General features: G+C 45.0%; 2 protein-coding genes across 2 annotated transcripts; one reads left to right on the top strand and one right to left on the bottom strand.

The window, feature by feature from the left end:
* Positions 1-20,325: 20,325 nt before the first annotated feature.
* Positions 20,326-22,840, bottom strand: LOC109153777 (protein FAR1-RELATED SEQUENCE 5-like). Its single transcript, XM_019301641.1, has 2 exons — positions 22,029-22,840; positions 20,326-21,703 (listed from the first exon to the last, which is right to left on the bottom strand). Exons 1-2 carry the CDS (start codon positions 22,838-22,840, stop codon positions 20,326-20,328), a joined length of 2,190 nt encoding a protein of 729 aa, XP_019157186.1.
* Positions 22,841-23,537: 697 nt separating this feature from the next.
* On the top strand, positions 23,538-26,052 carry LOC109153778 (protein FAR1-RELATED SEQUENCE 5-like). Its single transcript, XM_019301642.1, has 2 exons — positions 23,538-24,349; positions 24,675-26,052. The coding sequence occupies exons 1-2, from the start codon at positions 23,538-23,540 to the stop codon at positions 26,050-26,052; spliced, it is 2,190 nt and encodes a 729-aa protein (XP_019157187.1).
* Positions 26,053-26,443: the final 391 nt, after the last annotated feature.

Consider the following 26,443-nt stretch of genomic DNA (forward strand, 5'->3'; position numbering starts at 1 on the left):
AGGAATTCTATCAACACCTTGTAGCCACCAAACGGGGGTGACAAGGTAGAAATCACCACCAAAGTCCGCGGCAAAGAAATTGTGCTTTCCGAAGGCCGTTTGGCCAAGCTCTTGAAATTGACCACCACGGGTGTGTCCGACTATGACCGGAAGGGGTGGATTGACACCCAAACTACGGGATATAAGGACTATCTCGGGTACTTACTCGGGAAGGAGGATGGGTTCACCTCGGCCACCCGACCACACCGGAAATGGCTATCGGCGGAGCAAAAGATATTGGTTATGAATGTAACCGATAGCCTCTTGCCCACCAATAATAAGAGCAAGGATGTGGGAAGCTTGGAGTGTGCCTTTGCGTACCTCCTAAAACACAAAATCAAGTTCAACTTGCCGGCCCTCATGCTCAAGCACATGGAATTCTGTAAAACGAACAACCGGCTTAGCCTACCCTACGGGATGATCCAAAGTTGGATCATGGAGAAAAAGGGGGTGGACCTAAGCCACACCGAGGTAAAGACCCCCAATGGTATGGTTTTCAATGCCCAAAACCTTCGCCGCAACGACATCTACTCCACCGAGGGAGGACATTACCTCACCCTCGAAGAGATTTGCCAAAAGCCCGAGGAAGAACGAAGGGAATTGGTTGACCGGTTGGACATCTCCAACAAGAAGCTCAAGCGAGCCATGCAGGACTGTGGGGGCCCGGAGGGAAATGAGGAACAGGAGGAGGATGACGGGCCCGACCCGACAGTGCAACCACGATCCGGAAGGGACCCGAGGGATCAAAACGAGAGCTCGGTCAATGAGCGCATTCTCGCACAGCTCAACCAGCAAAACCAAATCATGGAAGAAGGGTTCTCATCCTTGATTCGCACCACACGCGCACTCGATCAGAGGGTGGCAGCAACGCCTTGGGCACTCGTGGGGCGCCCAGTTCCAGCGCAGGAAACCGAGGTACACCCATAACTTCTCTATCACAACGCCACCAAAAGTACAGCCTACCCCAAACTAAGACAAACGTAGGGCCACACTCCTACCCAGGAGGCCGAACTACGAGATGTCTAGGGGTGAAAGGGTGGACTATGACACCGGGCTTCGGGGACGAAGCCCCTTGTAAGGGGGGGAGAGTGTAACACCCCGTGTTACGGCCTTTAATCCTGGATTAATTATTTAATTAATCCCGCTAATAATAATTAAATATGATTAATTATGTTAGGTTCCCCTTTAATTAATTAATAGGGTCCACCATGAACCGTGGACCCTTGCCTAAATTAGAGGCTTAAGCCTATTAGGAATAAAGATAGTAAACCTTTTACTATTTAGATCCAAATTGGGAATCCTAGACCTAGTTATCTATTGGGAATAAAGGAAGTAGGCCTTTTACTATTCAGATTGTGATTAGGATCTGCTTTAATTAATATGGAACCTTATCCCTAAAACAAGTCCCTGAGTCCTATAAGGAATAGAATTAGTAAACCCATACCATTCAGGCCCTAATTAGGAGTCTTAAATATATAAATAGGGAACTTAGGAGACACCCGGAACCTCCCACACGCCTAGACGCCCCATCACCCCAGGAGAGCTCCAAGAATTCCCTTAGAAGAAATCAAGAAAGCAAGAAAGCTTAAAGAAAGATCCTTCATAGCCAAGGAATTAATTAAGGCTAAGAGGTAACCCATGTCTCAACAAAACCTATTTTCATAGCTATGATTTCCCCTTAGGGTTTTCCCCCATATTATTGTGAATGGCGAAATTATGATGATTATTATTGATGTTGACTTGATGATTCCATGGGGAATCTTGATAATCTTGATAATTGGGAGTTTCTTGATAATGATGATATTCTTGATGATTAATTCGGGATCCTTGATGATTATGTGTTGTTCTTGATGATTATGATGTTCTTGATGATTAATTGGCATCCTTGATGTTGTGTGTTATTCTTACCGAATCTTGCAATTAGAAGATGAATCGTATTCTTGTTGATATAAAAGTAATTAGAACCCTAGGTTGTATCGTATGATCTTATTCTTGGATTATCGGGTGGGGAAATCGCATGTTTGGGTGTTGATTATATTTAGAAAAGCATGATAGGTTATGTGTCGTTCATTTCTCGTAATTGATCCGTTAATTGTCTACGTGTTGTCGTTAATTGCGTTGTAAAGTGTCTAAGCATGGTTTCGGGTTCCACAACGGTTCCCGGGGCGAAAAGTTGATGAAAGAGTCAGTGGGGGGTAGGTGGGGGTAGGGGACCCGCCACTTACCCACGGCCGAGAACACTGTTCCGGCAGCGGGCAGCCGGCGGGCGGGCAGCTGCCCGCCGGCGACCCGCTGCCCGGAACAGTATTGCCCGGCGGGCAGCCGGCGGGTGGACCCCCACCCACCGGCTACCCGCTGGAAATTCTCCCCCCTCGGGACCCCGGCTTCCCCGTTTGATGTTTCCCCGATCCCCGTGGTGTCCCAACGGACCCCGTTTGTCGTGCCTATGTCTAGTTTGATATTTCGGGTACCGTTCGTAGGTTTATGAGTCTATTATATTGCATGCTAGTTGAATTGGTATCCCGTTGACCTAGGTGGAAGAAGTATGACCCCCTTAGGACTATTCTTAGTACGTGATGGATCACGCATAAGGTTGTTATACGCTTTATCCCCCTTCCCAATGTATAATGTGGGTTGCATGTGCTTGCTATGTGTTATGTGTGCGTGTTACCCCAATTCGGTTGCGATCGGATTGGTTATCCTGAGCTGCGGTTCAGAAGCCGGCTATGGTCAGATGGGAATTCCTGGCTGTAGTCGGATAACGGTATCCTGGGCTGCGGTCTAGAAGCTGGTTGTAGTCAGATGGGAATTCCTGGCTGCAACCAGATGACATTTTCCTGAGCTGCGGTTCAGAGGCTGGCTGTAGTCAGATGGGAATTCCTGGCTACAGTCAGATGACATACTCTCTTGGGCTGCGGTCCACTGTTTGGTTGCGATCAAACATTATGATGAGCTGCGGTTCATCGGTCGGTTGCGATCGACCCCTCCGTGTTGCGATACGGGGCAGGGTGCTGCGGGGCCGTGTCAGAGCTATATGCGCTGACCCTCATGTATGGGCATGCGATTGGTCCTGTGGCGCCAACAAAGTGTGTTATGTGTTGTGACATGGACGAGTTGTGATTACAAGTGTCTTGGGGGATGTGACTATGGGATTTATATTGGGGATTGTTCATGTTAGGTTATGATCATTGTTTATGCTTTGCCTTATCTGCCTTATCTGTTGTGAACTGCGTATGCTCGTTATAACTGTTGCTTGCGTCTGGCCTTATCTGTCGAGTCATTCCCGGTTTTTAAAGCTAGAGTTTGTAGGATATATCTTCATGCTCAAAGTGGTTTTCGTATATCTATATATATCTCTATATGTATTGTATTTCAACGCGTTGGAGTGGGTTACCAGCATCTCTCGCTGAACAGATATATTTGGCTTTCAGGCACAGAGGATTAGAGCACTGGAGCGCGCTAGAACTGGAGCGTAGAAGTAGTATAGTTTCCCTTTCGGCCTGCGTGCCATATTATGCATTTATATTTCAGAGTATAGTAGTTAGACAGCCTGTGCACCTGGGTTCTCTAGCCCAGGTGTGGCATAGCACCCCGTACACTTATGTTACGTTTTGGGATTTAATGAGATGTTACCTTTATTATTAAGTTTTAAATGTCTTGAAAATCAGGGGTGTTACATAAACTCGCTCCTCTTCCCGAACGAGCACCGAACTGACAGCCTTAGGTGACGCCGCCAGGTATAAGTACAGAGGTTCGCTGACCTGGGGGGTAGATAGCACGGGAGGCGTTGAGAGATACCTTTTTAATTCTTCGAAGGACTCTTGGCACTCGGCAGTCTATGTGAAGCCCTCTTTCTTCTTCATGGCCTCAAAGAAAGGCACAGTCTTGTCCGCCGAGTTGCTAAGGAATCTGTTTAGGGCAGCCAGTCGCCTAGTCAACCTCTGGAGATCCTTTATGGTGCTGGGAGGTTGCATGTCCATAATAGCTTAGACCTTCAAGGGGTTCGGCTCGATGCCTCTCTTGGTCATCATGTACCCCAGGAATTTTCCTCCTTGTACCGCAAAAGCGCACTTCTTGGAGTTAAGCCAAAAATTGTACCTGAGCATTACCTGGAAGCACTCGGCCAAATTGTAACACCACCTAATTTCCATGCTAAATTAAGCCTTAGACATGCAGATAACTAGTCATAACATCATACACAGCGAAAGACTAAACAGGGAATATATGAATAGGAAATAAAGGGTGCTATGCCACGCCCAGTCAAAGGTGAACGCACAGGCGAAACATCTGCATAAATTCACAATATAAATTCATTCAGGAACAGGAGTACTAATGTCTAACATTGGCACACAGGCCACAACATCTCAAAATAAAGGGATCTAAGCTAACAGGTTCTAGACCGCGCTCTCGTCTACTCATCACCTGAAAGAAACACATAAGATATAGGACGACTCCCGGTCAGCGAATGATGCTGGTAAACCACCAATACATGTGAAATATCATATGTAGATAGTTTATATGTATACAAAATCATTTGCGAAACGGGATAGAGTGTAACACCCCGAAATTTTGAAAATTTTAAAACTTATATAATAAAGGTAAATTCTCATTAAAATCCCAAAACATAAGAGTGCGGGGAACTAACTAATCTACGCTTCGGATCTCTAGCGTGCTCCGGGGTCTACTCATATGTGCCTGAAAGCCAAATATATCTGTTCAGCGAATAATTCCGGTAACCCACTCCAATGCGTTGAAATACAATATATATATATATATATATATATATATATATATATATATATATGAAAACCATTTTGAAGCAGGAAGATATATGCTTAGGAGACTCTAGCTTTAAAACCAGGAATAGACTCGACAGATAGGGATAAGCACTTTAAATAATTGTAAACAGCTATATAGAGACGATATCATAAAGAACATGTATCTAGAGTCACAGTTCACTTTCAAATCATTCACATCGTCATTCGATTATCATTCAAGTCACACAAGCACACTATGGTGGTGCCACGGGACCAATCGCATGCCCCACACATGAGGGTTAGTACATATAGTACTAACACGGCCCCGCAGCACCCTACCTCATACCGCAGCATGAAGGGGTTGATCGCAACCAACCATATGGACCGCCGATAGTTCGACGGCGGGTCACAGCCCTACACACCGCTGACGCGCTCAGTCGGTGGACTGCGATCCTCTTTTGGGGACTGCGACCCTACACACCGTTGACGAGCACAGTCGGTGGATCGTAGCGAATCAAGCCCTACACACCGCTGCCGACGGTGCTTCTTTGAGCAGCGGGTAGGTGGCGGGTCCCCCTACCCCCACTTACCCCCCACTGACTCCTTATCACAGTAAACATCCCGAGATCCTTTGCGGGACCCGAAACCATGCTTAGACACTTTCAAACGTAAATAACGAAACCACATAGGCAATTAACGGTTTAAAAGCAACAATCACGTAGAACACAACCTAACATGACTTCTAGACACAATTAACACCCAAGCATGCGAATTCCCACCCAAATATATCAAGAATTTCACAATACGAAATTCCCAATTTTAACCTAGGGCTCTAATCATATTCAAATCATCAAAATCATAGTTTATCTTTAAAATCAAGAACATCAAGATTTGTCAAGAACATCACACAATCGTCAAGATTATCAAGATCATCTCATCAATCATCAAGATCATATCATCATCATCATAAAAGATTTATCAAGACACAAGCATAGAGAAGGAGCCAAAGAAGAAGATTATAGCAAGGAAAATAGGTTTTGTTGAGACATGGGTTACCTCTTAGCCTTAATTAAATTCCTTGGCTATGAAGGGTCTTTCTTTAAGATTTCTTCTTTCTTGATTTTTCCTATGGGAATTCATGGAAATTCTTGTGTGGTGATAGTTATTGTGGTTAGGGATGTCAATGGGTAGGGTGTGGGTTGGGGATGGCTACATCCATCACCCGACCACATTATATTTTCTCCCCCCACCCCCACCTCCAACCCGCATCGGGTGGACTTTTTCAAAACCCACCCCCACCCCCACCGGGTGCGGGTGCCCACTACGGGTACCCATCACTTATCATTTTATTAATTTTTTCAAAAAATTATATTTAAATTACTTACACATAATAAAATAATAAAATTCATTAGTGTTAATAAAACATAAAATAATAGAAATATTTAAATATAATAATTAAATTACTAATTTTTAAAAATAAACTTAGTAGTTTAGATATCGTTTCTTCTGGATCACGGGTCGGTGGACGGGATCTACCGCGAGTCGGTGAGAGATGATAAAGCGGTCCACACCTGGCATGTCCTCCGACCCCCAAGCGAAGACCAAGCGGTTCTCACGGAGCACACGTATGACATCCATTCGTATTTCCTCCTTAAGGCCGACTCCAATTCTCACCCGTCTCTCAGGTCGGGCTGGATCGATCTCGACTTCTTCTAGCTCCACTACTGGTTCAGGGAGAGGTGGTATTGCTTTCTTAGCGGGCCGCTCGGTGATTTCATGCACTTGCATTTCTCGTCTACCCATTTCCCGGCATGCCTGCAGGTAATACTCGCGGGCGACCCTCCGGTCACAACGTACTGCGCCCACTCCGATCGACGTGCGGAATTTCAGACATTGGTGCTCGACGGAGATTAGTGCTCCCAAGTCCTCTAGACCGGGTCGTCTGAGGATGACGTTGTGAGAGCAGGCTAGGTCAACTACGATGAATTTCATATCTAGCTTCTGTACGACGGGATAGCTGCCGATCTCGACCGGCAGGGTGACGGACCCTTCAGCCTCTATGGAATCCCCCGCGAATCCTGCCAGGGGTGTTTTTACCGATGTAACACCCCTAATTTTTGATATATTTAAAACCTTATAAATAAAGGCGAATATATTATTAATTCCCAAACAGAGCATAGCTAAACATAGTAGTCGGGGTGCTATGCCACATCCGAGCTAGAGAACTCAGATGCACAGGCTAAACTGACTACCCAAGCATAAACCATAACTAATACCCAAATACAAATCAAGGCACGCAGACGATCTCATCAAGGCTAGAACTATCTAAACTAAGTCCACGAATCCCACTAGCGCGCTCCGAAGCTTCTCAATTGTCTCTGAAAAACATTCGGTGTAACAACCGTCAGCGAATAATGTTGGTAACCCACTCCAACGCGTTAAGTACTGTAACACCCCCCAAAACATGCTATATAAAAGATATTAACACATGCAGATATCACAACAAAACACTAGCACAGCGGAAGATAAAAAGGTGACGACTAGATAAAACAAATCCAAAACGGGGTGTTATGCCACGTTTACCGACAATGGTAAACGTTACGACGGTCAAATCTGCATTGTGTACACAACTATCCCAAAGTCATAAGTCTATCACTACATCTGCTCACAGGCCACAAAACAAGGAAAAGGCACTAAACTACCGGCCACTAGACATCGCGCTCGTCTAGACATCACCTGAAACAACACAAAGATAAACATGGGACGACGCCCGGTCAGCGATAATGCTGGTAACCCACCAATACCTGTTAAGTAACATACATAGATAGGATATATACAAAGCCATTTTCGAAATGAAACCGGGCAAGGGGGCAGCGGGTAGGTGGCGGGCACCCCTGTCCCCACCTACCCCCCACTAACTCATATGTAATATTTCGGTCCCGGGATCTTTCGTGGAACCCTAAACCGTGTCCAAACACATTCAAACATAAACGACAACACCACGTATTCAAGTAACGGAATTAAACCAAGAATCACACCAAATACACCCTAACACGATTCCTAAACATGTCAAGACTCAACATAAATCACATAACGATCCAGGGACATCTGGGATCACAAGAACATCAAGAAACATATATGCAAAGTCCTAGACAAAAGTCCTAGACTAGACTCAACACCCGATCATGCAACATCCCACCCAAATTTACCAAGAATGTTATAATACGAAATCCACGTTACAACCCTAGGGCTCTAGACATAATCAAAATACCAGACCGTTCATATAATTTATCATAGTATCAAGAACGTCAAGATTATCACATAAGCATCAAGATTAACACATAAATATCAAGATTATCACATAAACACAATATAAACCCTAGGCAAAGCTCTATTAAGACTCAAGCACATAATCATATATCAAAGGAGCCAATGAATAAGATATAGCAAGGAAAATAGGTTTTTGTTGAGACATGGGTTACCTCTTAGCCTTAATTAATCCTCCCTTGGCTATTAAGGTTCTTCTCTAAGATTTCCATCCGATTGATCTCCCCAGGGTTGGTGGTGGGGAATCCCCCGGGAATATTTTCGTGTAATATAACTATGGGTGGTAAGGGTTCTAATTGCTTTCTAATCCCCTATTTATAGAATCAAGAATCCTAATCATAATCTGAATAGTAAAGGCCTACTTTCTTTATTCATAATAGATATATAGGTCTAGGATTCCTAATTAGAATCTGACTAGTAAAAGGTTTACTCTCTTTATTCCTGATAGGTTTAAGACTCTAGTTTAGGCAAGGGTCCACGATCCATGGTGGACCACATTAATTAATTAAAGGGAATCCTAACCAAATTAAATCCTTTTTAATTATTATTAACGGAATTAATTAAATAATTAATCCGGGATTGAAGGTCGTAACACAGGGTGTTACAACCGTGGTCAGCCACTCTCGTGATACACCCAGCTTGGTAAAAGTCTAGAGATATAGGATGTTGACGCTGCTCCCGGTATCTACCAAGATCCGTAGAACAACCACCCCGTTGACGTCCATCGTGATTACCAGTGCGCCGTGGTGCGGTGCTTGGCCAGTTGGTAGATCTATGTCAGTGAAGGTTATGGGTTCTCTGCACACTTTCTTCGGGCTGCCTTCACGTCCGTATACTGTACCTACATATAACTGTCGAGCCCAAGTCATTCGAGTGTTAGAGGAATCGCCTCCTTCCAGGCCACCGACTATCATATTGATGACTGGCTTCTGTCTCCATTGTGCCTCATCCTCCGTGGACACCGATTGTTTGACACGGTCCAAGTCGGACGATCCAGAGGGGTCGTTGTCTTCCTTAGTTTGGGATGTCGCTCTTCTTCACCATTGATTAGGAGGCGAAGTACCTTGCTGAATGATCCCCTCCATGATCTTTTTTAAATAATAGCAATCTTCCGTGTTGTGAGTATAAGTCTTATGATAGCGATAGTACTTGGATGGCTTACCCGGATCCGCACTCGTCGTATGCTTGCTCGGCGGAAGCGGTGGGGGTGGCGCACTCGCTTTTACCTCGTGCACTGGACGCGGGGGAGGCGGTCGGTAAGGGTGTGTATTGGCTCTGTCATAGACGCGTCGGGTGTCCTGGTGGCCCGGCGAGTCCCCCCAGTAATTTTCTCTCGCCTCAACTCTGGTCCGTTTTCCTCCGGAGCCCCCCCCCCCCCCCCCCAACCTCGCGTTGTTGCTTATATTTCATTTCCTACTCAGTGATAGCCCGCTTGTTGGCCATGTGTATGGCCTTCGAGTATGTGGCCGGCTGATTATCTCGTAGGTCTCGGTACAGCTGGCCGAATCGAAGCGACTCAATGAAGAATGTGAGCGCAGTCTGATCCTCGACTTCTTCGATAGATTGGATCTCTTTCTGCCACCGGGCCAAGTATGTTTTGAGCGATTCTCCCTCATCTTGAAGGATGTCACTGAGGTACGTAAGATCCTTCAGAGGTTTTATGTTGGCAGCATAGTGACTCATGAAACGGTCGGCCAATCCCTCGAAGCTGCGGATCGATCCCGGCGGCAAGGCGACGAACCACCTTTTCGCCGGTCCTTTTAAGGTTGGCAGGAAGGAGCGGCACATGAAAGGGTCTTTGACCCCTAAGACCTGCATTTTCGCCAGGTAGCTCAAGAGGTGTTCACGCGGGTCACCTGATCCATCAAAGGTGGCTTGCTCCAGAAATTTGAAATCGCCAAGTATCTTGTATGCCATGATCTCGGCTGAGAAGGGTAAGGCAGTGAGCAAAGTCTGACCCTGAGACTTGGTCTTTCCCTCCACTTGCTCCTTTAGATTACGTAATTCCTGGGCCAGATTAGCCGGAGCACGCTAAAGAACGAATGTAACTTCTTGTTACATCCCCACAGACAGCGCCAGTGTTGGTTTTAGGGGTTTTTGGCCCAGGGAGGTCCAACACAACCTTAGTTGGTGGATTCACCTTTCAAAAATATAAGTAAAAAGGATTATAGCTGCAAGTATATGTGTATTCTTGGCCTGTTCTCGCCGTCCCCCTTTACACTCTTGAGGGTCCCCTTTTTATAGTGGGTCGCCCCTTGAATCATTCAAAAGTTTACATTTAAGGCCGTAAATTGGCTTATTAACTCTATTTAACTTTAGGAGCTATTGGGCTGCCGTTACTGGGCCTCCCAACGGCTAGTTGACCGGGACTCTTAAATGCTAATGGCTACCTTCGGGTAGACCTCCTACTCGTGCCGACCTCTCGCTCGCGCCGACTTCGGAGTCGAGCTGACCCCTCGGTTTGGCCCATGTCTCTTTTGGGCCTCTCTTCTTCTAGGCTTGATCCCTCTTTTTCTTGGGCACTGAGCCCATGGGGTTCACACCCCACCAGATGCCGACCGCAAAGTTGCTTAAACTTTTTTCCGGTTCTCTAACAGATGCCGACCGCAAAGTCGCTTAAACTTTTTTCCGGTTTTCTAACCGATGCCGACCGCAAAGTCGCTTAAACTTTTTTCCGGTTCTCTAACCGATGCAGACCGCAAAGTCGCTTAAACTTTTTCCAGTTCTCTAATCGATGTCTACCGCAAAGTCGCTTAAACTTTTTTTCCGGTTCTCTAACCAATGCCGATCGCAAAGTCGCTTAAACTTGTCATGGCTCTCTAAACGGTAACGGTCGCGATGTCGCACCAACTTCAAGTTTCGGCTCAATACTGATCAGGGCCCAAGCCCAACCTACCGACCTTAGTGTCAAAAAGCTTTATGTCTCGGCTCCATACTGTGTGTATGGTTTAGTCGTGTGCTAAGTCCGGTTTGGTCGGCATCATTGCCACCACCAGCGCTCTAAGTCCAGTTAGGTCGGCATCATTGCTACCACCGACGCTCTAATTCCAGTGAGGTGGCATGGCCACTACTGGCGCACTAAGTCCGGTTAGGTCGGCATGGCTACCACCAGCACTCTAAGTCCGGTTAGGTCAGCATTGCCGCCACCGGCGCTCTAAGTCCGGTCCGATCGGCATCATTGCCACCATCGGCCCGGTTGGCCCGTGACCGCATCTCAGCCTTAAGCCCTACAAGGTAGGTAATTGATCCCACGAGGCTGGGCCTCCCGCCCCAAGTGAGACCAATCTCCCGATTGGTAAAAGATTGACCGCCTAATCACACTCAAAATCCGATCGCTCAATTTTAGTAGCGTATAAACCCTCTATCGCGTTAGAGGATCGATCCCTTGATCGGAACGTTTAGATCTAGCAAAGTTCCAAAGTCCTACAAATTAGGCAAGACGACTGGTGGTACACCGGCGCTGTGAACCCAATCGGGTCACTTCCCGATCATCGACGCTATGAGTATGACCCAATGCATTGGCATCATAAGCTCGATCGGGTCACTTCTCAATCGCAATCAAAGTTAGAAGGTGAACTTGAGAACCCATCGTATCTACTCCCTTATGCTGACGATTCTCGCACCTAAGGTAGTGGGGGGCTACACGGGTGGAGTAGCTCGTTCGGTAAAGTATTCCCCGAGTAGATCGGTCGAGTAGCGTGCAAACCCTCTATCTTACTAGAGGTCCGGTCTATTGATCGGTAAATCCAAACTTCATAAATCCGCCAAGTCCTACAAGCTAGGCAAACCGACCGTCGGTACCCTAAGTATAGTTTGATGCATCGACATCATGAGATCAGTCGGGTCATTTCCTGATCGCAATCTAAGTTGCAAAGCAAACTTGAGAAAATATCATATCTACTCCCTTAGGTTGACGATTCTCGCAACTAAGGGAGCGTGCGGGTACACTGATAAGGTTGTAGAGCACGCTCCCTCAGCCTGTGGAGCTCGAGCACTGAGGTGATTCCCAAGCAAAGCGACCTTCTCGGTCTCATTTCCGTTAGACCTTCGGGTCTCGTCGATTACTTCACGCGTAGATCGACCTTCTCGGTCTCTTCCCGCATAGATCGACCTTCCCGATCTCGTAGATCGCTTCCCACGTAGATCGACCTTCCCGATCTTGTAGATCGCTTCCCGCGTAAATCTACCTTCCCGATCTCGTAGATCGCTTCACGCGTAGATCGACCTTCCTGGTCTTGTAGATCGCTTCACGCGCAGATCAACCTTCCCGGTCTCATAGATCGCTTCATGCGTAGATCGACCTTCCCGGTCTCGTAAATCGCTTCACGCATAGATCGACATTCCCGGTCTCATAGATCAACCTTCCCGGAATCGTAGATTACTTCCCGCGTAGATCGACCCTCCCGGTCTCATTAATCGTTTCACGCGTGGATCGACCTTCCCGGTCTCGTAGATCGCGAAGATCGACCTTTCCCGGTCTCATAGATCGCTTCACACGTAGATTGACCATCCCGATCAAAAGCATAGATCGACATCCCCGGTCTCATCGTCGAGTCCTGATCAAAGGCGTAAATCGACCTCCCCGGTCTCGTCATCGAGTCCCGATCAAAATTAGCTTCCTGGTCTTGTCTTCGTTAGACCTTCGAGTTTTCCAGTGCCAAGCGCTTCCCGATCAAAGTAACCTTGGCGGTCTCGCTATCGTTAGAACATCGAGTCTACAAGTGTCCCTTCGCCTAGGACTTTCGATCCGTAAACTGAGCGCATCTCGCTATCGTTAGACCATCGGGTCTCCAAGTGTCCCTTCGCCTGGGACTTTCGATCTGTAAACTGAGCGCATCTCGCTATCGTTAGACCATCGGGTCTCCAAGTGTCCCTCCGCCTGGGACTTTCAATTCGTAAACCGAGTGCATCTCACTATCGTTAGACCACCTGGTCTCCTAGTGTTAAGTCATAGAAAGTTCGCTCCACAAATCGCAAATAAATCCGACCTCCCGGTCGTACCCAGCAACCCGGTCGGTTGACCGGTAAAGTTGACCTCTAAATCGCAACTAAACTGATCTCCCGATCTTAGTAGCGTGTCCCGACCGCTCGATCGGTAAAGATCGACCTCGCGAACCATGTTGCAAAACCGACCCCTAGGTCAGGCAACCCCTTTCTTTGGTCCACCAGACTGCGCTTAGCGTTGTGCTCTTTTTTCCTAAGCTAAATTTTTTTCTCACTGGATTTTTATTAGCTTAAGGTTTTTTAACGAGACAACCGGCGTAAGTCGCGGACCGTAAGTAGCTTTTCAGCCCGAACCCTTCCTCGCTAACTCAACGTCAGGGCACGGACTGTGGGGCTTTTTAATGCGAAATATACCCCGGGTTCAGGCTCCCCGTACGCTCCGTGCTCCTACTTGGTTCGGGTCAAGGTCAACCCGCCAACCCTTGACCCTATAAATAGCGCCTTAGCCCTCCAAGTTGGGGGTTCCTTCCCCTTCCTCTTTACACTCTCTCTAGAGAACAAAACTCTCTCCCTTATCTCTAAACATGCAAGAACTAAATTAAATAAAAGAACTCTTGAGCTATATTTCTCTTGTCTAACCTATTGTTCATATATACATCATGGTGCATACATACATCCTACGTACACGGGAATTACCCGTATCATGCCTCAATTGCTCAAGCTTGTTGTTCAGTGATGAGACTGGTTCGCATGAAGAAGGAGACAACCTGCACGTGAAGTCCATGATGAAACTGGAGTAGGTTCTGGAGTAGTTAATACACTTGTGTGTAATGTATTCTCCTATTGTACTCTTTTTTCGTCTATTGGAGTTGGGTTGACGTTAGTGGCTCCGCAGACGTAAAAATGAGGCTCCGAACTGCGTGAACATATCCTGGTGCACAGTTCCTTTTATTGCTTTATATATTTGTTCGTTTTGTCTGTCTGGAGTAGATCCTCGAGCTAGTCCAGCTTAATAATTAAATTAAGTTTGTGGTGTTGGAACTTTTAATTTTTCCTTGTTTTCTTGCATTCCAGATCCACGAGTTTTTTCAAAAGGTTCACATTGCCACCTATGATAAAAAAGAAAATTTAAATAGTGTAATAAATTATTTGGATTTTATTGTGCATTTAATGTTGAGTATCTTTTGACATGTAGTCTAGTGATCGTATTGATTTAGAGTAATTCAATATGAGATTGATTCCATTCACTATTTGGTCTATTATTGTCATTAGAAAAATGTCACAACCCACCTTGTAGCTGGTGTACATTTAGAAAATTAAAATAAAATTTCAATGTACTGCTCCGTTGGGTGTTTATACTTATACAATTATACATGCTATTTTTCTCTTTATAAAAGATTTTAAAAATTATAGATTAAGTAAACAAATTAAAGTTTAGAGCGCTTGATAAAAACTTAATATATTATAACATAATAACATTATCGATCATTTTTAACGGTAAATATATAATTATTCAAATTTTAAATAAACTTCATTCATCCAAAATTAAAGTTAAAAGTTCAAATGCTGGGTTAGAATATATTTTATATGAATGGTACATAAATAAATAAATATATATATATATATATATATATATATATATATATATATATATATATATATATATAGAGGGATGCACTCAGGTGCGAATAAGTGCCCAGGAAGGAATATGCGAACGAATCAGCGCGCGACACGTGTCCAGATCTAATAACTTAAAAAAAATGCGGTGGCATTTTCGTAAATAATTGAACATCGAAGTGCAAGTAAAATCACTTACAAGTGCACCTACTTTCACCTATAAGTGCATGTAATTTTTCCTTGTTAGCATTCACTTTCCACAAACATTCATGCACCTGGGTGTGCTTATAACTATAGGTGCAACTATTTTTAACTATAGGTGCAACTACTTGTAACTATAGGTGCAACTATTTATAACTATAGGTGCAACTACTTATAACTATAGGTGCATCTACTTTCACCTATATGTGCATGTAACTTTTTCCTTGTTAACATTCATTGATCTGAGTTCAGCGGGTAGTAATACCCCTGAAAACCACTCGCAAACATTCATACACCTAGGTGCAACTACTTAGAACTATAGGTGCAACTAAATATTGATGCTGAGTGTAAATTTTTACTTGCACCTATAATACATTTTACTTGCACTTCGATGTTCAATTATTTACGAAACTGCCACCGCGTTTTAAAAAAATCAGTGTTTCTCATCCATTAGATCTGGACACGTGGACGGACAGAATCCATTCCTATTTTGCGCCTGGGCGAAGCATTCGCACCTGAGTGCGATTCTATATATATATATATAGAATGTTATTCAGGTGCGGACTTTGCCTAACTTGTGTATTTGTGCACTGTTATCACCCGTTCCTTTTTTTTAATATGGACGGATGCGATCTATGGTGCACAATACGCCGTAGCACCTGCAGCACTATATCTTTGCCCTGTTAAGGAGGTTTAACAATTTTATTATTATCAGGCTTAGTCGTGTAGCCTGATAAAGGTTCTACCACTGCTCCAAATCCGTTCTTGGTTTTCCTCTGCTCCAAATCCGTGTTTGGGTTTCCTTCGATCTGTCGTTCAATTTGTTACCGCGTGTGCTCATGACGAAATCGAATGGTGGCCGCCGCTCTAACCGTGGTAGGACCAGCCATCAATTAATGCCCACAACTCCCCCCTCCAGACCCTTTAAACGGCGATCGCATCGCCGGACCCCTAGCTCCGGCGGACGCGGCGGTTCCGGTCGGGCAGCGGCTGGGGTAGTGTCAAGGGTGGCTGCACGGTTGAGGTCGACGCAACGTTGGGGTCAAAGAGGTTAGTTCTGCGTTTTTATTTTTTAATTTTTGTTTGACCCGGTGGAGGGGTGATTGGTTGGAAATATTGGTGTGATTCAACTTCTAACCCTGTGCGTTCTGCGTTCTGCGTTTTTTATTGGGTCTTCACTCCTGTAATTTGTTGGCAAGCATGTAGCATTGTAATCACCTCATTTTTTTTAATGGGTTGATGCTATTACGTTTGAGAATTCAGTACTATGACTATTTTTTAATCCCGGGTTGTTCATTGGCCAACATTTTTTGTGCAGGTTGTAATCTCCGCCAACCAGTGCTTGTAAGTGACGGGGGTAGTGGGTCGGATGAAGAGTTCCACACCCCGCCGCTGGTCTTGAACGAGGGTGGAGTGCGGGGAGTGCCGCGTGCGGGGCATGCAAATGTGGGGGACCAGTTCCCGTTGATCAACATGAATGGATCGCCAAAGGAACTAGCAAACCTCGTGGATGCGCTAACATCGAGGCAAAGGCAAGATGTTATTAGTGTTGGTTTGGGAGCTCTTTTGGGATTTCAGATTACTGAGCTACCGCTACGGTTGGGACATTGGTTGGTCACTAACTTTGACCCGACTAAAATGAGGCTTGACCTGGGTGATCATCGCTACATTGTTGTCACCAAGGAGGATGTCGCGGCTGTTTTGGGACTCCCGGATGGACATATACCCATTTCGGAGCGGGATACTCAGGTTGTGAGCCCCGAGTTGCGGGCCTGGAGGGACGAGGTGAAACAACGGAAGGGGAGAATCACAGTCAGGTCTTTGTGCAAGCAGGTCAAGGAACTTAGGGAGGGCGGGCCGTGGTTCAAAATCCATTTCAGTGTTATCGCGGTCAGCACCTTGGTTGCTAGCAACCCGAACGGCTATGCGAACCAGAATATTGTTCACATGTTGAGTAAGGTAGACACGATTAAAGACTTGGACTGGTGCGGGTACCTATTGCGCTCGTTGGTGTCTACCCATGGGAACTGGACTAAGGATTCAGCTCGCAAATTCACCGGGCCACTACTATTTTTGGTGGTAAGTTAAATTCGTTGCTGGGTGTTGCGTCCAGGTGTGTGTACTACCATTGCGTATAACTGTGCATTTGTCTTTGCACCAGCTTTTGTATATGGATAGGGTACCAGTTGGCATACGCGATTTGCCAAGGAGGATCCCGTTGATCGACGGGCGGACCACAGGTTCCATCAAAGCACGCGAGTGTAGTGAGGTAGACTCTGGGGGGTTTGGACGTGGCCAGGTGGATATTCCTCTTAGTGCATCATACACATGTGCACCGCAATCCAGCCCCCAACATCACGTGTTTGATTCTGCCCCTGCCTCAAGCCCACATGGGGTATGCATTTTATCAAGCAGGCTAGGGGGGGGGGGTGTTATCGTGGGTTCAGTGGTACTTAGTTGCGTTTGAACATTAATGTTTTGGTCTGGTGGTGCAGGGGTTTGGTGATGAGTTTGCAGCAGTTACTGGTCGCTTGCTATCATTGGCTGCACGGGTTGTTGCACTGGTTACCCAGCACCCCAAACAAGCATGGGAAGACACGAACTTTAACAGGGTGAGTGATGTAGTGAAACTCTTGGAAGGACTTGTGAAGGAGTCATCGAGGCAAGGTGATACACCGGCCCACCAAGAAACTGCACTGCCGGTCACGTCGCCTGGACGCAACGATGAACCTCTTTGGCATGATGAAGGGTTCTTGAGGGAGCTGGATCGTGCTGAGTTGGCCGCGACAAGCACTGTCGGTATGTCTGATGTGCCTAGTTTTAGCCTAGGGATGACACAAGAGCTAGCCACTCAGAATCAGGGGGAAAAAACGAGCCACCAGTCGGATATCGCTAGGACACCACCTCAGGTATACACTTGAAAATGGGCACACTAGTATAATTGTGGATGTTAATTTGGACTAATGGTTGCAGGTACTTGTTCGAGCACAGCGGGGGGGTGCCACACCTCGGCCTAGTGCGCCAATCGGAGCTCTGCGGAGGGAGGACGTCCCAAATCGAATAGGGGAGGCCCCACTCATTCAGAGAGACCGATCAAATGGCATTTTTTTCGACACCATATATGGTTACCCGGCTATTCCCCTCCCGCATGTGTATGTCGTTTGGATGTGGATATTCGGTTGCTCGCATGGTGACCGGTAAGCGGACTTGGTGCATCTAATAGTCTCTTAGTTGCAATTTATAGTTGTTCCCAGTGGTTTTGGGCTTTTGTGTTTCACTCTAACATTATGCTTGGTGGTATTTAGCGATGAGGTGTTGTTCCAACATGCCGATCGAACGGTGAGGTGGGCACAATTCCAAACGCTACAAGAGGTGACAAATGTGTCCAAGACTGTGGTTGATGCATGGTGCTGGGTCATGAACGCCCGGGAAAAAGCAAAGGGAATGGAAGGCCTGAACCGCCTTTTTCTCCCAACCACCATGACGGTATGTGCCCTTGTTACACACCCTCTGGTATGCTATAATAAAACCGTTATTGATTTCTGTTAGAATTATGCAGATCGGGACTGTTGTTGGCGTTTCATCCAGCTGGGAGGAGAGGGCAAACTGGTTTGGGAAGCGGATGGATACGGTTCTGCAGAGTATGGGCCTTGTTGGGACAGCTGCTGTGCATTTGGTAACATTTGAAACTCTTACAAACAATAGTCACACTAGGTAACGCCTATGGTCTAACTTTAGAATGACACGTCCATGCAGTTCATTTTCCCGATATTCCACAACCGCACCTACTACATGATGTGTGTAAACTTCAAGGACTTTCGATTTGACATTATTGATAGTTCCTCTGTGAAGAAATCGAACAAAGACCTGTACGGCGACGCCCCAGAGGAGTTGGTATGTTTCTCTAATAAATGATAAATGGTAAATGTTATTAAAATGCTCACCATAAAATAGTTATTTTAAACTGATTCAATTCGTTATTTTATTAAGTGTTGTAAGCTGGCTTTGTCAAATGAATATTGACATTTTATAAATAATACATGCATGGTAATTAGTAATTACGCGCATGCATGATAAATTTGTTTAGTAGAGCTGTTTCTAATTTGCTAAATCTGTATGATAACAAATTGAAGAGTAGAGACACTAGTTTTATACAAGGTTCCATGCATGCATTAATGTAAATTTATAAATTCCACATCAGTAGTGTATTCCTGCTTGCATTAATTACTGATGCTATGGGTTTGTGGTACCCAATCTGATATCCTCTTTGATGCAGATCACCTGCCTGGCTACTTACTTGGAGACTGAACGCCTGGGCATGCGTGCCGCGCGCCTAAGGAACATGAAACCCAAAAGGATGCAAATGTCGTGGAGAGACACCACTTCAACATCTGATTCCGGGGTATTCACGATGCGACACATGGAGTCATACCAGGGGCAGGACTGCGCTAGCTGGAATGCTGGTTTGCAAAGGGGGAATGCCATGCAACTAGTTAAACTACGGAAGCGGTACATGCATAACATCTTATTTAGCGTAATGAATAGCCATGCTCATACCATGGTCGCGCGTGTCAGAGAGTTCGATCGGCAGAGAGCGCAGATGCATTAATGAACTAGGAGACCCTCATAGTAACAAAGTACCAGCTCGGGGATAACAAAGTACCAATGTTATTTAGAATAATTAGAAATGTTTTTTTTTTTTTTTATGGAGGAGGTTAGAGTCACAGGCAGTTTTGTGTAGTTTTGCCGTTGTGTTAGAGACATTTTTGAGCAATAAACATATGCTACTCGGGAATTAATAATGAGAATTTATTTTGTGTTTAGGCATGCCTGTAATGAATGGACGTATATTTACACTTCTTCGGATTCGCGGTTCGGACTAAATGTTAGGATCCCATAAGCAGTGGCCATTAAAACACCGTTTGCACACATTGTATTTACCATGATTCCCATAAACAGTGGCCATTAAAACAACATTAGCACACATTATATTTTTTTAGGATCCCATAAGCAGTGACCATGCAAATAATAGTTGCACTTCTTCATATTCACGGTTCGGAATATTTTTAAAAATGGCAGCCTATTTTTTACCTTGCACCCTACCAAAGCAGCATTACAGGTATCCTATATTTGCTAAAACAAGCGAGGGAATAAGTTCATGTACACTAAGACCATTGGGTCTAGATTGATCACAAAACAAAAATGCAATTATAATGCACGCACAATGATCACAATGATTCTGTAATAAAAAACAAATGTTGTTAAGGTAGGCAATTAGCATAAACAAATAATTTAAACAAATCATTCTGTAATAATTTAAAAAAAAAATTGTTAACGTCACTATGTTGGAATCAACAAATAATTTAAACTGGGGAAATTAAACACACAAACAGTGAATAAAAGTGTAATAGGGAACTAGTGATTTTATGGTGGACCATTGTCACTTTAACGGACAACTACGAGCATTATGGTGGGCGTACTTCCCACAAATTCCGCACTTTCGGCCAATCTTAACACTTTTCTCGATGGCCAGTTCCCGACTACTCTTAATACGCTTTCCAGTACCTTTATTTTTCGCTTGAGCGGGTGCTTTGATTGTTATAATTTGTGGCGGCTGTACACCACACAATGCTTGAATCGCAGCACGATTACCCGTAATAGGGTCCATAGTACCACCATCATTCGCAAATTCCATAATAAGTCCCTTCAGTACTTCGACCATGCGAGCCTCCCGCTCTGTGCTATTGCCCACCAACCCAACACACGCGTTTATCTCAGCCCACAGTTGGATGGCTCCGGATGCTGGCCGCCCACTCGTCGACGTTTCAGCACTACATTCACCACAGGTAAGATGTTTGCACCAACGTTTCATGATGTATTTCGACGGTAACGTCTCCAATTCGGCAACTCGAAAAACAAGGAACATATGCCTACAAACCAGCCCAATCCTTTGAAATAGCTTGCAACTGCATGATGTGTTCTGCACATTTGGCTCGTGGTGCACGGTGAAAATAGTATTGCATTCGCCTTTGATGTCGTAATGGATGCCCCCACCGTCCTCACGGATTCCCACGACGTAGCAATAAAAGCAAGCAGCTTCGATCTCCTTTTGTATCTCGTAAAAAATAGTTATCGTGAATAGCTGCGCAACATGACGCTCAAGCGCTAGAGGTGTTTTAAACTCTGGCAGGTAACCCTCACACTCTGCGTTCAGTTTGGCTTGTCGGTAGCGTTGCATTTCAAGCACACTCTCAAACTGCATGTAGAACTCTACCAAACTCGAATGGGGGCGTGTGAATTTACCATAAACACCATTCTCTGCTTCTGAACGGGAGGTGGTTCGTAACAACCCACTCATGGGCAAATCTGCAAAATATGCCGGTATCCAACTCTCCCTTTCCGTGTATAGTTTGCAAAACCAACGGTGGTCTGACAACTTGTAATCATCCATTAATTTTTGCCATTGCAGCTCAAATTCAGTGGTATGGAGCCTCTCGTTCCACACGATACCATTTAATCTCGTGCGAAACTTTTCGTCCTTAGCTAACTCACTCCCAAGCTTTTCGTTAACTTTGGTCATGATGTGCCACATACAAAAGCGATGGAGACACTCCGATAAAACTTGTTTGATAGCGATTCTCATTGCTGGGTCCTGGTCGGTCACAACACACGATGGGGTCTTTCCCATTGCGCATTTAAATTTCTCCAATAGCCAACTATATGAGTCTACATCCTCCTTGGTGAGCAACCCGGCTGCGAAGGTGATGCATCGTTTGTGGTTGTCCACCCCGGTGAATGGAACAAACACCATACTGTACCTGTACAATTACAAATTAAGCATAAGTTGTTAGAAAAGTAAAGGGGTTAGTGTTCCACAATTTGCTGTGTTAATAACTAAGCCCAGCATATTCAAAACCATCTAAATAAAAGGTAATATAGATGGGATAGTCTGGATGATAGTAAAGTACACTAACTGCAATGCATATGTAGATCAGTGCATCTCATTATTTAAACCCAAAACAAGTTTACTGCATCCCTCATCAGTAATGACTAATTATATTATGACTTTATGGAATGTGTTATATATGCTCCACGCCCTCTAACTGGAAACAAAATAATAATCAGAGTCATGGAACCCCATACCTGTTTGTCCCATAGGTTGCATCGAACGAGATAATATCACCGTAGCAAGAAAATGCTCGCCTACCGGTGGGGTCAGCCCAAAAAAGACGCGCTAGCCGCCCCTCATCGTCAAGGTGGTATTCATAAAAGAACTCATTGCAGACTTCCTTCTGTATTTTGAACTTCTCAATGATCATCTCCCCATCGCCGACATCAACATACATTTGCAGGTCACGTCTAAAATTCTGGAATTCCACGTTAGTTGCACCTACATTCGCGTATGAACCTGTCATCTCCTTGCAAAGCCGTAAGCTTTTTGAACCACCGATGTTAGCCTTAATACAGTTTCCCAAAAATGCCTGTTGTGCCACATCGAGCCCCCGGTTTAATCGCAGAAATTGTTTAGAAGACTCGGAACACAATTGGTGGGTATGCTCCTCAACGAAAACAGACACAATGAACTCCCCAGAGCTATGCTTCCTCAAACAGATCTTGGCTTTGCATTTAACTCGGTTAGAAATCCTACGACGACGCTCCCTGGTCTTTCCATTGCTGCATTCAGGTCCACGTTCTAACCTACCACCACCTTTGACACCTTGTCGGCTGCACAATAAATACCGCATGTAAGTTACCCCATGTCGGTCTCGCTTCGTTGAACTCTTTCGGACGTCAAATCCGCTTAAGCGTGCGTACTTCATGTAGAACAGGACACCTTCGGACAGCGTTTTAAATTGGCGTCCAACCACAGGCACTAGGTGATCATCCACGGCGGGCCTCCACTGTTCGGGGTGTGCATCTAGTAAACCGGCGTTGTCGTTCTCGGGCGTTGTCATCGTCTTGCGTTCGATTGTTGCAGTGCGCCGTATACGGAATACCAAAATGGCGTACAATAATCGGTACGAACGGAACAAAAAAACCAGGATATATAGTTCCTCTCGAACTTCTTTTCAAAGGCGGCAAAAGTCCAAGATTCTGGAAGAATGGATAAAAACAACGATGTAGTTATATTGAACTTCTATTCACATGCGGAAAAAGCGGCATTCGGATTGTGCAGTTGTAGTACATGTGACAAGGTGCACCGTAGTACGATGGGTAGCACATTAAAGACCGTTTGATGCATCACACCAACGAACCATAGCAGTCCACAAATTCACACGTTAAATATGGTGTGCACCTGAATATTATTCAGGTGCACACCATATTTAACGTGTGAATTTGTGGACTGCTATGGTTCGTTGGTGTGATGCATCAAACGGTCTTTAATGTGCTACCCATCGTACTACGGTGCACCTTGTCACATGTACTACAACTGCACAATCCGAATGCCGCTTTTTCCGCATGTGAATAGAAGTTCAATATAACTACATCGTTGTTTTTATCCATTCTTCCAGAATCTTGGACTTTTGCCGCCTTTGAAAAGAAGTTCGAGAGGAACTATATATCCTGGTTTTTTTGTTCCGTTCGTACCGATTATTGTACGCCATTTTGGTATTCCGTATACGGCGCACTGCAACAATCGAACGCAAGACGATGACAACGCCCGAGAACGACAACGCCGGTTTACTAGATGCACACCCCGAACAGTGGAGGCCCGCCGTGGATGATCACCTAGTGCCTGTGGTTGGACGCCAATTTAAAACGCTGTCCGAAGGTGTCCTGTTCTACATGAAGTACGCACGCTTAAGCGGATTTGACGTCCGAAAGAGTTCAACGAAGCGAGACCGACATGGGGTAACTTACATGCGGTATTTATTGTGCAGCCGACAAGGTGTCAAAGGTGGTGGTAGGTTAGAACGTGGACCTGAATGCAGCAATGGAAAGACCAGGGAGCGTCGTCGTAGGATTTCTAACCGAGTTAAATGCAAAGCCAAGATCTGTTTGAGGAAGCATAGCTCTGGGGAGTTCATTGTGTCTGTTTTCGTTGAGGAGCATACCCACCAATTGTGTTCCGAGTCTTCTAAACAATTTCTGCGATTAAACCGGGGGCTCGATGTGGCACAACAGGCATTTTTGGGAAACTGTATTAAGGCTAACATCGGTGGTTCAAAAAGCTTACGGCTTTGCAAGGAGATGACAGGTTCATACGCGAATGTAGGTGCAACTAACGTGGAATTCCAGAATTTTAGACGTGACCTGCAAATGTATGTTGATGTCGGCGATGGGGAGATGATCATTGAGAAGTTCAAAATACAGAAGGAAGTCTGCAATGAGTTCTTTTATGAATACCACCTTGACGATGAGGGGCGGCTAGCGCGTCTTTTTTGGGCTGACCCCACCGGTAGGCGAGCATTTTCTTGCTACGGTGATATTATCTCGTTCGATGCAACCTATGGGACAAACAGGTATGGGGTTCCATGACTCTGATTATTATTTTGTTTCCAGTTAGAGGGCGTGGAGCATATATAACACATTCCATAAAGTCATAATATAATTAGTCATTACTGATGAGGGATGCAGTAAACTTGTTTTGGGTTTAAATAATGAGATGCACTGATCTACATATGCATTGCAGTTAGTGTACTTTACTATCATCCAGACTATCCCATCTATATTACCTTTTATTTAGATGGTTTTGAATATGCTGGGCTTAGTTATTAACACAGCAAATTGTGGAACACTAACCCCTTTACTTTTCTAACAACTTATGCTTAATTTGTAATTGTACAGGTACAGTATGGTGTTTGTTCCATTCACCGGGGTGGACAACCACAAACGATGCATCACCTTCGCAGCCGGGTTGCTCACCAAGGAGGATGTAGACTCATATAGTTGGCTATTGGAGAAATTTAAATGCGCAATGGGAAAGACCCCATCGTGTGTTGTGACCGACCAGGACCCAGCAATGAGAATCGCTATCAAACAAGTTTTATCGGAGTGTCTCCATCGCTTTTGTATGTGGCACATCATGACCAAAGTTAACGAAAAGCTTGGGAGTGAGTTAGCTAAGGACGAAAAGTTTCGCACGAGATTAAATGGTATCGTGTGGAACGAGAGGCTCCATACCACTGAATTTGAGCTGCAATGGCAAAAATTAATGGATGATTACAAGTTGTCAGACCACCGTTGGTTTTGCAAACTATACACGGAAAGGGAGAGTTGGATACCGGCATATTTTGCAGATTTGCCCATGAGTGGGTTGTTACGAACCACCTCCCGTTCAGAAGCAGAGAATGGTGTTTATGGTAAATTCACACGCCCCCATTCGAGTTTGGTAGAGTTCTACATGCAGTTTGAGAGTGTGCTTGAAATGCAACGCTACCGACAAGCCAAACTGAACGCAGAGTGTGAGGGTTACCTGCCAGAGTTTAAAACACCTCTAGCGCTTGAGCGTCATGTTGCGCAGCTATTCACGATAACTATTTTTTACGAGATACAAAAGGAGATCGAAGCTGCTTGCTTTTATTGCTACGTCGTGGGAATCCGTGAGGACGGTGGGGGCATCCATTACGACATCAAAGGCGAATGCAATACTATTTTCACCGTGCACCACGAGCCAAATGTGCAGAACACATCATGCAGTTGCAAGCTATTTCAAAGGATTGGGCTGGTTTGTAGGCATATGTTCCTTGTTTTTCGAGTTGCCGAATTGGAGACGTTACCGTCGAAATACATCATGAAACGTTGGTGCAAACATCTTACCTGTGGTGAATGTAGTGCTGAAACGTCGACGAGTGGGCGGCCAGCATCCGGAGCCATCCAACTGTGGGCTGAGATAAACGCGTGTGTTGGGTTGGTGGGCAATAGCACAGAGCGGGAGGCTCGCATGGTCGAAGTACTGAAGGGACTTATTATGGAATTTGCGAATGATGGTGGTACTATGGACCCTATTACGGGTAATCGTGCTGCGATTCAAGCATTGTGTGGTGTACAGCCGCCACAAATTATAACAATCAAAGCACCCGCTCAAGCGAAAAATAAAGGTACTGGAAAGCGTATTAAGAGTAGTCGGGAACTGGCCATCGAGAAAAGTGTTAAGATTGGCCGAAAGTGCGGAATTTGTGGGAAGTACGCCCACCATAATGCTCGTAGTTGTCCGTTAAAGTGACAATGGTCCACCATAAAATCACTAGTTCCCTATTACACTTTTATTCACTGTTTGTGTGTTTAATTTCCCCAGTTTAAATTATTTGTTGATTCCAACATAGTGACGTTAACAATTTTTTTTTTTAAATTATTACAGAATGATTTGTTTAAATTATTTGTTTATGCTAATTGCCTACCTTAACAACATTTGTTTTTTATTACAGAATCATTGTGATCATTGTGCGTGCATTATAATTGCATTTTTGTTTTGTGATCAATCTAGACCCAATGGTCTTAGTGTACATGAACTTATTCCCTCGCTTGTTTTAGCAAATATAGGATACCTGTAATGCTGCTTTGGTAGGGTGCAAGGTAAAAAATAGGCTGCCATTTTTAAAAATATTCCGAACCGT

The sequence above is a fragment of the Ipomoea nil genome, unplaced genomic scaffold, assembly GCF_001879475.1.
Source record: "Ipomoea nil cultivar Tokyo-kokei standard unplaced genomic scaffold, Asagao_1.1 scaffold2537, whole genome shotgun sequence".
NCBI lineage: Eukaryota > Viridiplantae > Streptophyta > Magnoliopsida > Solanales > Convolvulaceae > Ipomoea > Ipomoea nil.

Bases quoted from the DNA above. Each gene is read 5' to 3' on its own strand.
- LOC109153778 (XM_019301642.1), top strand. From the start codon at position 23,538: ATGACAACGCCCGAGAACGACAACGCCGGTTTACTAGATGCACACCCC. The intron at 24,350-24,674 runs GTATGGGGTTCC...GTAATTGTACAG, and splicing joins GCAACCTATGGGACAAACAG to GTACAGTATGGTGTTTGTTC.
- LOC109153777 (XM_019301641.1), bottom strand. From the start codon at position 22,840: ATGACAACGCCCGAGAACGACAACGCCGGTTTACTAGATGCACACCCC. The intron at 21,704-22,028 runs GTATGGGGTTCC...GTAATTGTACAG, and splicing joins GCAACCTATGGGACAAACAG to GTACAGTATGGTGTTTGTTC.